The 13107-nt window shown below is 40.4% G+C and overlaps 1 protein-coding gene across 3 annotated transcripts; it reads left to right on the top strand.

The window, feature by feature from the left end:
* Positions 1-1851: 1851 nt before the first annotated feature.
* txlnba (taxilin beta a) lies at positions 1852-11695 on the top strand. 3 transcript variants are annotated; one of them, XM_031752913.2, is made up of 12 exons: positions 1853-1933; positions 4496-4518; positions 4603-4831; positions 4952-5033; positions 5758-5843; positions 5951-6121; positions 6412-6606; positions 6882-7001; positions 7796-7870; positions 8466-8558; positions 8706-8801; positions 10061-11695. In XM_031752913.2, exons 3-12 carry the CDS (start codon positions 4619-4621, stop codon positions 11312-11314), a joined length of 2385 nt encoding a protein of 794 aa, XP_031608773.1. In that variant the 5' UTR covers positions 1853-1933; positions 4496-4518; positions 4603-4618; the 3' UTR covers positions 11315-11695. The 3 variants fall into 3 exon arrangements, with proteins under 3 accessions (XP_039454487.1, XP_031608773.1, XP_031608775.1); XM_031752915.2 differs by lacking the exon at positions 7796-7870 and adding an exon at positions 7672-7746; XM_039598553.1 differs by lacking the exons at positions 4496-4518; positions 7796-7870 and adding an exon at positions 7672-7746 and having other exon boundaries at positions 1852-1933.
* The last annotated feature ends 1412 nt before the right edge of the window (positions 11696-13107 follow it).

Raw genomic sequence — 13107 nt, 5'->3', positions numbered from 1 at the left:
CCAGAATTTTCTAAGGACTTGTGGGGACTTTATGTCCTCGCAAGGAAATCGGGTCCACACTGTACCCACAGAGGGCCATAATGTCCATGTGAAAACAGATTTATGTCTCCACAACATGTAATACAAACACACAAACGAACACACACACGGTGCTGTTTAATGGAGTTCCCTGAAGCAGCCTGGTGGCTCATTGCTGCCATCAGCTGGTCAACTACAGAATACTCACTTACTGTAATATTTACTGTATATGCTTACTAATATTTACAGTATATATTACTGTAATATTTACTTATATACAGTATATTTCTATATATCCTGTCATATTTTCAGCTTGGTGGCATTACTCAAAGCTTTATTGCTCATAGTGGTGTTCACAATATTACTTTGTCTTCTGTATTTAAACTTCTTTTTCCAGTGTGATAATTGGTTTCCTTTTTCTGTTAAATAATGTTGTTATTGATTTCTCTTTGGGTGTTATTTACAGTTTTCCAAAAGACCATAAGCCAAAAAATGGAAAGATTTATAATTAAGTACATAAAAATAAAAAAAATTACGTTGCATGTAAAGAAAACAAAATACTAAATGAAAAAAATGTAAACTTTAACTTATGTAATGTAAACTTAATCCAAAAGTCATCCTCTTTATTATAAATCATCTTGTCTTTCATTAAAAATGACTTTTGTCATTGCTGGATCTAACACTAATGTAAACAGAACTGGTCCTAGCACTGAACCCTGTGGAACCCCATAATTAACCTTAGTGTGTGACAAGCACTCTCCATTCACATGAACAAATTGCAGTCTATTAGATAGATATGATACAAACCACTGCAGCACAGTACCTGTAAGACCTACAGCATGCTCTAATCGTTCTAATAGGATATTATGCTCAACAAGATTCAAGATTCTTTATTTGTCACAAGTGTAGTCATAAAAGTGCAAGGCATTATAAACAATAAACAATAAGTAAATTGACAGATATTGACAGAGCAATCCAAGTAAACAGAGTGACCAGAGTGACCACAGTAATATAAACAGTAGTGAAGCAGCATGATCAGTGTAGCAATGTGCGATGTAATAATAAATCAGATATGATATGAAATAAGACAGGGAAAGTTCTGGAATGTGACAAGAACATGATATAAGGTCCTGTTTCAGTCACTTATGCTGACGCTATGAGGGGAGTGGGAGCACATTCTGATTTAGGACTCGGACAGCCTGAGGATAGAAGCTCCTCTTGAGTCTCTCTGTTTTTGACCTGATAGTGTGGAACCTTCTGCCTGATTGCAGAAGTTCAAACAGTATGAAACGCTGCACTGAGGTCTAGCAGGACAAGCACAGAGATGAGTCCACTGTCAGAGGCCATAAGAAGATCATTTGTAACCTTCACTAAAGCTGTTTCTGTCCTGCGATGAGCTCTGAAACCTGACTGAAACTGTTAGGATAATCTGTTAGGTATTTGACTACTCTTTCAAGAAGTTTTGAGATTAAAGGAAGGTTGGAGATTAGAAACACCATAGGATCCGGTAACAGTGTTTTGTGTGTGTGATTGTATTGAATTGTCTTACGGTTAGTTTCTTTTCTGATCTATTTCAAATTCACTTCCGAGCCTTCAGATACAATTTAGTGTTTAAGTTTTATCAACAGCTTAATAAGGTTTAAGCTGCAGGTGCTTCTTTTTAACACATTTAGCCTAAAAACTTTTAAGACCCAGGAGTTTTTAGGTGACCTGTTAATATTGGTGATGAAGTTATTTCTAGTCCCCTTATCCACAATCGCAGCACACTCTGGTGCAGTCACTGGTGTGTCCCTGAGCTGATCCTCTCGTGTTATTTTGGGGGTCAGCTGTCCCGTGAACAGGACCCTCCTCCTCCTCCCGTTCTTCTTCCGTCTGTTGCTGTCTCTTCTTCACCTCCTTCACTCTGCTGATCCTGGTAAGACTTTTTCATTCCTCCCTTCCTCAGAAATCTTACTTACTTGTGTTCACCGTTCTTACTGCTGCGTTTGGGTACACTTCCAAAAGTGGACTACTTTGTGGAACAAACTGAATATGTATTTTTCCTCCTGTTTCAGGCATAAATGGGGCCTGTTGGTCATTTTTAAAGATGAAAAAATGTTTTTGCTGGTGTGTTTTCATTTTGTTAAAAAACTTTAATGTACAACATGGAAAAGACATGAAGAGCTTTGTAATGGCAGCCATGACACAATAAAGGGCTGTGTCACTGTCAGTGTGTCTATATTCAGCCCTTCAGCACTTTCATACACAGCATGACTGGAATATAAAAAAAATACCTGCATTTGAAGAAAGCAGTGTCTTATTCTTTAAGGATCATTTTGATAATTCAGTACAGTGAAAAATGTGATATATGTGATAATTTTAAAGGTATGCAGGTGTTTTATTTGGGAAGAAACTCTCCTTTCTCTTCTCATGCCTCCTTTTACTTCAGTTTAGTTGGTGGACTGTTCGCTTTGTCACATGTAAACAATTTTGGCCTCGCTTGTGCTGTTTTTGGTTGTCTCCTTTTTCCAAAGGTTTTCTTTTTGGCTGTTCTGGCTCATTCTGACAGTAATGTCTTTCTTCTACTTTTGCAAATAGATTTTATTTTGGAGGCATAAAGTGAGGTCAGGTGTAGGATCATTTGTCCAAAACTAAGAATGTCCTTAAAAAACACAAAAAAGAAACAAGCGTAACGGTGATATTTTAAGATTTAGCTGATGATCAAGAACAAAGAATGCAGTTATTTAAAGTCAAGATTGTGTTCATGTGGTTTTTCCATCATCCAGCTCGAGCACAGTCATCAAGTAAAAACATTACCATGAGCAGTTTATTTAGTCGTGGTCAACAGTTTGTGATTCAGGGGGAGGGGCTGTGATTGGTTGCGTAATATAGAGGGGAGGGGCTTAGTGTCTTTTTGCAGTGGGGGTGGTGGGGGGGCATAACAGTGGAAACATGAAACAGACAAACAAAACAAACAAACAAAAAAAACAAGTTTATATTAATGTTGAGCCTTAAAATCTGTGACTGTTTGCCTGGAACCATATTTGGACGCTCTCAGAATAGATGAGACTACAACAGCTGTAGCCTGCAGTGTGTGTGTGTGTGTGTGTGGGGCAGAGTTGGCTATCTCACTGTGATGGCTAATTTTAACTTGACAGATACAATAACGGTGGCAGCCGTCATGTTGCAACAGAGCTGTGGACACACACACATGCACACACACACAGAAGAAGAGGCGATGAGCTCGATGAAGCCTGATGGGAAAATAAAAGTAATGTTGGTTGCCGATTAAAGGTTCCTTCCCCTCACTGTACAAGGCAGTTTTATCAGTTTCAAAGACATCAAACCTACCGTGAAGTCACCGGTTGATTTATTGATTAGACAAACTGTAAATCTTTGCATTTTATACATTCTGGGTGTTAACATGTTGTGTTTTTTCATGGGACCATATTCACATTGTCAGTTTTTTGTTTGTTTGTTTTTTAAATCATTTTCTGGATACATTTTAAAGATAAAGGTGAATGGATGATGGAAAATTAAAGAAATGTAATGAAACACAACCTTATAACTTATAGACTCCTGGTTCTTGGAACATCTGGTCCAAGAGAGACTTTTGGAGTCTGAGCTTGTTTCCTTTAATAGTTGTACTTTGTCTTTTGACTTGCACCCTAAACTGAAGCTTACCGGAGACCGGAGACAGTACAAGACATGGATGTAACTTCCTGGTCAGAAAAAAGAAGCCAGTGCTTATGTGCTTAAGGTGACATTGGATGTGGTTGCAAAAACACTTCAGTCTACAGAAGTCTATTCAGAAAAGGCTTTTTGATTTGATATCTGCAAACATTTTCCTCCTGAGTTTATTATAAATATAGGCTTAATATTTAGTAAATTACTATGTGCAAACTCAAGGATTATTTGTGGTATGAAACTGCAGTTTTCCAGTCAGTGGGTGATATCTTGGTTGGTAGCTACATCTGTTTTTTGTTGTGGTGCAGGTCGATATTTGTAGTTAAACATGAGACAAAACATGACAGAAACCAACCAATGCTGCCTTCACTGTATGACATAGGCGTGTGGGAGGCAACGGCAGACACTCGAGTGAATCTATGGAACATTAAAGTGGTTGTGAGGCTGCTGTGATCTGTCACAGCTATCAGTGAGCTAAATTTAAAGTTACAGCTGCCAGATACTTTACATTGGATTAACATGTGCTAAACAATGGAAAGCATGTTTGTCATTGGTGTGAGCTGTTTATGAGCTGTGTAGTTGTTAAAGTTTTTCAGTAGGTTTTTCAAACTCACTGACCTCCAAAATTAAACTTGTACATTTTTAAAGAATTGAGTCCATAGAGGAATCCTTCTGTTACACTTGGATCAGGACATAGCTCCCAGATCTAAATGCTCAGCTTTCAGAAACAATTGCTTTTTGTCATATAGCTCAATTAAATATTAACGGGTATATGAATAGAGTGAAATCAAAGTTTTTTTTCCTCCTGCAGTTTGAATGAGTGACGTCTAACAGGTAAGTTTTACTTCATCTTGTTAGGTTCTCTGTAAATCTCTGTATCTGCCTGCTGTAAAAAAAAAGAAAATCCATGCGCATTAGTTCCAGAACACTGACAATGGAGACGTCGGTGGAAGCAGCTGAGGTGTTGGTGCCTCCCACATCTGACAAGGTGTCTTCCCTGGAGCCTGAGAGCAGCGAGGGTGAGACGGCAGGTGCAGCTTGCTCCGCCTCCTCTCCTGACAATCTGGACCCTGTAGAGCAGTTCAGTCGACAGCTGAATGACATCATCTACACGTATAGCTCTGCAGCCGGCGTCCTCAACAAACAGGTTTTAAAAAGTTAACAACACCTGCTCCTTGATGTCTGGCTGCTGGTGATGTGTGCCAAACAAATGTAAAAAAACAAAAAACAAAAAAAACCCCAATGTTTTATACTGTTTTGGATGTAGAGTGGGGTGGAGGCGGAGGTGGAAAAGGTGAAGGAGGAGGCAAAAGATGACATCACAAGCGCCGTGGACACAGGTGACACAGGTGAGGCAGCCAGAGAGCAGGATGGTTTTATTCCTTTACCACTGATCCCAGTTCCCAGTAAATACTGCAACCATCCAACCATCAGTCAACCCCACAAAAACCCAAATGAATCTGAAATGTATCTGCATGTGGACTTTAGTAAACTCTCTATTCTGGAAAGTTTTAATGTTGAAGTTTTGTTTCTGATTCAACTAATTTTTGGTGCTTTTGACCTGATCGCACTGACAGGTGTCAGGTACAGTCTTATTAGCCCCACAATAGAAACAATTTTTAACCCATGCACCTTAAAAGAACTGAACTCTAAAATGAAACTTACATTGTCTATTGTTGTAATATTATCCTGCTCATGCTGAGGATGAACTGCATTTATTTATTTATTATTTACACTATTAGCTCTTAGCTTAGTTTATATGCAAGTTACTTGAGCTTTTATCTTCTTTTTTATCTTGCACTTTTAATACTTTGCACCACTGACAGGAGTCTCATTCTTTTTTTATTTAGCTTATAGCGCCTTTGATGAGCAGCAACACCTTTTCTTTAGAAAAATAAAATTTAAAAAGCCAGAAACATGAGAGGGTGAACCATCTCGTTATTAATACAAAGTATAATTAATTTTAAAAAACAAAGGGAAATTGTTTTTGTCACAGCATATGAAAGCTTAAATAATGCACACTATATCCTGTGTGTATTATCAAAATGCTAATAACTGTATTCTTCTCTGCAGAGGCCTCTCTCGTCATGCAGGCCCTGAACGAACTCTCTTCTCCAGAGGAGAAACTGGAAGCTCTGGTCAGGAAGTATGCTGAGCTGGTAAGGAAGCAGCTGAAGTTTTTAATGTTGATAGCTGGAAGTATTTATACTGTTTCTGGCACTGCATCTTTAAAATTCATAGTAAGTGCCTCTCCTTGTGTTCGCAGGCGGCCTTGCGGCGCTGCGATCTGCAGACATTGAGTGCTCTGCAGCAGAAGTTGTCCGTTGTGCTGGAGGAGCGGCAGCAGCTGCAGGCCGAGTATCGCAGCAGCATCGCAGCTCGCAGCAAACTGGAGAGTCTGTGCAGAGAGCAGCAGTCATTCTACAATGTTCTGAGGGTGTGAAGGATGTTTGCATTTACTTTGGCACAGCAGCAGAAACTATTGAGACATAATTTTTAATCCACTTTCATGATAAGCACAAACCGTATAAAAACACGATTTAAACATCTCATTTTTTTGTAGCATTCTAAACATGTGAAGTAGAAATTAGATGGTGGTTATTATCTGCAAGAACTGATTCACTTGTACCGGAAGAAGGAAAGTTGAAGCCTAACTGAACTCTTTTTCTTTCACCTTCCCCCTTCTTCCATTCACTTCTCCCCGACTGCCACCACTACCTCCTCCAGGAGGAGACTCTGCAGCGCTGCAAGGAGGATGAGGAGAAGAGAACGGAGATCACCACCCACTTCCAGAGCATGCTCGGTGAGATCCAGAGCCAGATTGAGCTGCACAGCGCACGAAATGAGAAGCTGTGCCGTGAAAACGTCAACCTGACCGACAAGTTGGAGAACCTCATGACCCAGTGTGAACGGAGGGAGGAGGTGAGAGGTCACAGGTCAACATTACATATTAAAATGTATTTTCAGATATCTTTGAATAGAAAACAAAACTTTAGAGTTACTTCAGAGACGTTTTTTTCTTTTTGATTCATTGGTAAATTGATCCATCGATCCACCCATCCATTCTCTTTAGCTTATCCAATTCAGGGTCGTAGGGGGGCTGGAGCCTTTCCCAGCTTTCATAGGGCGTAAGGCTTGAGAAAATGATATGAAGGTAAATTCTTTTCTGTTAAAGATGCTCCTCCTCCTTCCTGCAGAGTTTGGAGAAGATCAACAAGCATCGTGACCTGCAGCAGAAACTGATTGAAGCCAAACTACAGCAGGCCAACGCTCTGCTGACCGAAGCTGAGGAGAAACACAAGAGAGAGAAGGAATACGTGAGTGTGCCATTGCTTCCATTGTAACCAGTGAAGAAATAAAGGATACGCGTTTGTCCCAGCAGCTGAGAATTCACCCAAAGCTCTCCGGATATCAGTTATGTCAGTTTATCAACAAACTTTGGCATGTCAATTCTAAAAGGTCATATCAATGAATATCATTAACAGTATTATGTGTCTGTTTTAGAAATTCCATTTAAACACATTTAATGTGACTGTCAGCACGGCAGTCTTATTGCAACATATTCTCATCCCCGTGTGTCAGCTGCTCCAGTTTGGTCCGACCTTTCCTTTTACATAAGTGATGCACTGACACTGGCAAAATTATCCATCAAGACTTTAATGATCCCATTTCAGAGAACTAGAAAGTTATGAGGTTCAAGTCCCTCAGCACTAAAAGCTACTCTGCAAGGTTCTGGGAAAACTGGTGATTTGAAGTAAATGGTGCTTTTTTTTTTCACCAGTAACCCTACAAGTTGAAAAGTAATGAATTGGGTGTCACAGACCTGTCTCACTAATGCAATAACCACGACACTTTGTGCATAAAGGCTTTGACGGTCAGGGGATGAGAACGGGCTGCTTACTGTTAGCTTGATAATCAAGATGAATTTTCTCTAAATCTGTTTTGAAGGCCACGCAGATTAACTGTATACTGTCTCTGTCACCTTAGTTGCTTAGGGAGGCTATTGACAAAACAAAGAAATGCTTCGCTATGAAGGAGCAGGAGCTGGCCATGAAGAAGAAGGTAAAGAAACGTCTTTAACGTCTGGCTCTGTCTGTTCTCTTCTAACCAGTTACTGGTTCAGGCTGCTGAATGGAAACTGCAGGCTCAGACACTCAGAGAGCAGGGGACTGTCATGCAGGCGCAGGTGAATATTCACTGACTAAACTAACACGCTGACCGCAGGACAGGGAGCTGAGGCTGAGTCAGGCAGATTACTGCAGGTGTCACATAAGACCACAAATGAGCTGAATGCACTTATTTTGTGCATGACGGCTTAAAACGTCTCCACACTGTGAGGAATAATATCAGAAAACTGCTGTTCTCTTTATTAATTATATAAAACAAAAATAAGCTATGTGGAAAATCTGAATTTGTTAAATGCATTTGAAAAAAAAACAATTTTACAGAGAAATGCATATATGTAAGTCTCATTCACATCTTTCCGTCTAGTGCAAAGATACTTAGAGTATACTTAGAATATTGCATCTTACTTGAACATGGAGATTTAGTCTGGGCCTCAAAAATCAGTACATGGGAAAAAATGACTGCAGTTAAGTTTAATTTGTTCTAAACTTGTCTAACCAAGATCTATTTGAGGTTTTTTTGGAGGTTTTCTTGCAGGAGCAGCAAATAAAGCTTGATTTTAGTTTGTCATCATATTATTTAAATAGAAATATGAGGGATCTGTTAACGTATCTGTCTTATGACTCTGACTTATCAACCTTCCTCTCCAACCACAGCTGACCCTGTATGGTCAGAAGTTTGATGAGTTCCAGGCAACTCTGGCCAAAAGCAATGAAATCTACGTCCGTTTCAAAAAGGAGATGGAAAATGTGAGTTTTGACCTGTGTGTGTGTGTCCATGTAAATGGATGGTTGTTGCTCTAACACGTTTTCCTGACTTTGGATGGATCTGACACAAATCTGATTCATAGCTTTTATTTTGTTTTTGGTTTGGGGTTTTTTTTTTTTGTTTTTTAGATGTCAGACAAGATGAAGAAAGTGGAGAAAGAGTCCAATCTGTGGAAGACGAGGTTTGAGAACTGCAACAAGGCTTTGACTGATATGATAGAAGAGGTAAATGTTTACAATGCACTAGCTGGAGAATTTACTCATGATTGGAGAGAGACCTTGGTTAATCCTTTTTGAGTCCATGTGGTGCCAGTGCCTTATCGATAAAAACATGATTGTTCTTGGTACCAATTTTTTGGCCCCAGCACGGGACCGAATGGATGCTGGATGCATGTACAGTATTTCCTTAGATTCAGTTACTCTGTATTTTACAAAGTGGTCAATGGGTAGACACTCTTCCAATTTATTAGCTAATTCCTAGGCTGTCAGATTTAGGGCCACAGTATAGATGCCTGCTCCAAATCCATGAATTAAATTCCATTTTATTTATACAGCACCAAATCACAACAACAGTCGCCTCAAGATGCTTTATATTGTAAGGTAGACCCTACAATAATACATACAGAGGAAAACCCAACAATCATATGACCCCCTATGAGCAAGAACTTTGGCGACAGTGGGAAGGAAAAACTCCCTTTTAACAGGAAGAAACCTCCGGCAGAACCAGGCTCAGGGAGATGCGGCCATCTACCATGAACGGTTGCGGAGAGAGAAGAAAGACAGGATAAAAGACATGCTGTGGAAGAGAGCCAGAGATTAATAACAGCTATGATTCAGTGCAGAGAGGTCTCCTAACACATAGTGAGTGAAGGAGAAACACCCAGTGCATCATGGGACTCACCCAACAGTCTACACCTATTGCAGGCATAACTAAGGGAGGATTCAGGGTCATCTAACTATATGCTTTAGAGAAAGTTTGAAGCCTAATCCTAAAAGTAGAGATAGCATATGTGTCCTGAATCCAAACTGGAAGCTGGTTCCACGGAAGAGGGGCCTGAAAACTGAAGGCTCTGCCTCACATACTGGATCTGGTTAGATACCACATTTCTAAGATTTTCAGGGCAGAGTACAATAACCTCAGTTTTATCTGAATTTAGAAGCAGAAAGTTGGAGATCATGAAATAATCCCATCTATACATTTAAATATTTAGAGAACTGTTTTTCATGTGTCCAACATATTAGCTGATAAAAAAAAGATGCAATCAAACTGACTGCTTCCAGCAGACAAGCTAATCCATTTTCCAACTGGTCCTGGTACAAATGGGGTCTTGGGTCATGTTGCACCAGTGACCTAATTTTGCTGATGACACCAAGGCATCACCAAACCAAAAATCTTAAGTGATTCTTAAATACCCTACTCTAATAGCATCCTCTTTTTATGGTGTCATTTTGTCTCATTTTTTTCATCCCTTCTTGTTCTTCAGAGAACAGAGAAAGGTAGAGAGTACGATCTGTTCGTCCTGAAGATTCAGAAGCTGGAGAAGCTTTGCCGTGCCCTCCAGGATGAAAGGAAAGTGCTCTATGAAAAAATCAAGGATGTTCGCTACTCTAATGCCAACCTTCCAACAAAGGTCTTTGGCATCTCCAACCTCAATAACAAGCCTGAGGGTGCCGACGAATCTGCCCTACTGACTCCTGATGAGATGCAGGAAATCGAGGAGGAGGACCCGGTTCTGACAGAGGGCATGTCCCGCCTGAAGGAGGAGCAGACCAAGCTGCAAGAGTTTGCTGCCTCCCTGTTGACAACAACTGTTGACAATGAGGAAGAGGAAAATAATGAGTTAGACCTTGAAGAAGATCTAGTTTCATCTGCATTTTTCCATTTCAAAGCAAAACCTCAAGTCAAAGAGGGTCTGGATTCAGTCCCTGAGCAGGTGGAAGATGTAAAGTCAAAAGCACCAGATTCAGAGCTGCCACAGCCAGTGAAGGTGGAGGAGGTTCTAGATCAGGTTGTGCCTTCTGCAGAAGCCACAACCACTCAGGAGACAACTTTAGAAACAGCATTAGATCCGAATACAGAGGCGATAAAGGTTCAGACACAAGTTGAGGCTGAAGAGGTGCAGCAAGCGGAGCCAGACGCAGAGATCCAGCAGACTATCACACCTGTACCAAAACTAGAACCAGAACAAGCCAAAGCTGAAATAGGAATGGAGGCGATGAAGGCTGAGGTCCTGGAGGAGACCGGTGAGATCACACCAGGGGCAACAGTGAAAGATGTGAAAGACCAGGAGCAGTCCATTGAACCTACATCAGAATCAGACCCTGAGAAAGCCAAGTTTGATCCACAAACAGACGCAATGAAGGTTGAGATCCAGGAGGAGTCTGGTGAGGGCAAACCACAAGTGGCTCTGCAAGATGATAAGGATCAGCAACAGCCCACTGAATCTCTACTAACACCAGAGACTGAGAAAACTAGGGTCTCTCCCGCAATGGATGCAGAAGAAATGAAGGCCGAGCTCAAGGAGGAGACCGGTGAGGGCAAGCCAGTGGTGCTTCTACAAGACGAGAAGGATCAGCAGCAGATAGCCGAACCCATTCAGGCACCAGAAGCAGTCTTAAAACCCTCAGAGTCAGCCTCGTCTTCTGTGAACACTAAATCAGCTCCATCCTCTGACGCAGACCCCAAGAAGCAGGTCCCAAAGAAAAAGAAGAAGAAGAGTGGCAAGAATGCCAGCTAAAGTTAGAGTGTGTAGAAGGTGTGTGTGTGTGTGTGTGTGTGTGTGTGTGTGTGCTGTTATTTGGTGTTAATATGTACTTTTGCAATTAATTCATTTAAATGGTAGTATCAGCTAAAGTGTTCTCTCTTTACTGTTATTCAGTCTCACCAAACATCAACAAATGTATTTCACAGTTTGTTAGAATAAAGATTTAATTAGGCCTGACATGTCTTCATGAGTGGAATATTTTCTGGTAACTAACTGCAATGAAAAGCTAAAAAAGTGCCTTATGTAAGGCAAGGAAAATATAACCACTGGCTGGAGGTCAGTAAAAAGTATTTCTCTCCTAACCAAAGAGTACCGTGTGCTAAAATGACTCGAATAATAAAAATGATAATCTGACATTTCTCTGGTCTCATTTACTTTAACTTTATGAAAGTCTTTATCCTTTTAAAGCTTCAATATCAGCTGTCATATCTTCTTCTATAGCCACAGTGTACATTTTATGGTACATGTGAGAAGGCATTTTGTCTGTTATTTGGCCACTGCAGGGTTAGTATTTAAATTTCCATCTAGGAGAATTGCCTTTTTCTTTTTTTTTTTCTTTTTGCTTCATACCGAGTGTTTTTTCTCCATCTTTCTTAAAATATACACTTTTGTTTGTTGAGATTTATGGATGGTGGGGGGTCATAAGTGGATTTGAATTCAAATAAAGGGCCTGTTATGTCTTATCGACAATGATCCCCACAGGGTATGCCAATAGACTGGGGTAGGAGGCATCGACTTTATAACCAAGAACCAAGTTATTGCAGAAGTTGTTGCAGAATTTTACCTTCTAACGTGTTGTTAACAACATATCTGGAGCTTTTCCCAAACCTCACCAAAGAGCATCTGAAAATGAAGATAAATAAAAACCTGAATAATAAAGTCAAAAATTAAGGGTCCCCTGTGTATTGGAGAATCCATCTTATGGGTGAAAATCCTTAATCCTGGTCAGGTGCACACTAAAAAATTACACTACATAGGTACCACTGTGTGATGATGTGTTATTAAGAGGTCCTCACAAAGCATGACTGCTTTTCAGCACAGGAGTGCCAGAGTGCTGAAAGAGGAAACAAACTGCTCACTATTGTGTCAAAGTTTGGTTTGTTTGGACCCACCCATCCACCCTGACATCCACCCTGCAGTGAAATGGTCTCCGCAACTGTTGCTGATTAAAATAATGGTCGAAGTAATAAAGTTATTGAGGAGTACTTGGTGCGGGCTAGTTCTTTTAGGTTCAGCAGCTAACAAGATGGTGTATCGGTCAGGATACAGGAAGGAGGACAAGAGGCTTCCACTTTGCTGGATTGTCACCGCCAGCTGTTTTATTGCCACCTAGATGCTCAGTGTTGCCAGCAGTCTATAGTAACAAACAAGTTGCCATGAGTATATAAATATACAGCAACAACTTCACTAAGATAAACATAAATATTAAATGAAATACACCAACACATTCATCTGAATATACACATAACATAACATATATGACTTGAACTACCCCAATCTTACATCTCTTGCTCCAAACACAGAAGGGACACAGTTAAACACAGTGAAAATGTCATACATAGCCGAAACATCCACTCTAACTGTGAACATAAGGACTTTGGCGCCATCGTGTGGCCGAATAAAATTACTACATAATGGCGGCGGCCAGCGGCACATGCCTCTAGTCACGAGATGAAAACTCGCTGCTATAACGCGGTGGAAAGTAACTAAAGCCGCGGCAAACATCAGGATCGGAAAATAAACATATTTAAGGAAACTTACTTGCA

Source organism: Oreochromis aureus, linkage group 15 (assembly GCF_013358895.1).
Source record: "Oreochromis aureus strain Israel breed Guangdong linkage group 15, ZZ_aureus, whole genome shotgun sequence".
Taxonomy (NCBI): Eukaryota; Metazoa; Chordata; class Actinopteri; order Cichliformes; family Cichlidae; genus Oreochromis; species Oreochromis aureus.
Note: the sequence above shows the minus strand (reverse complement) of the source record. Positions and strands in the feature narration are given on the sequence as shown.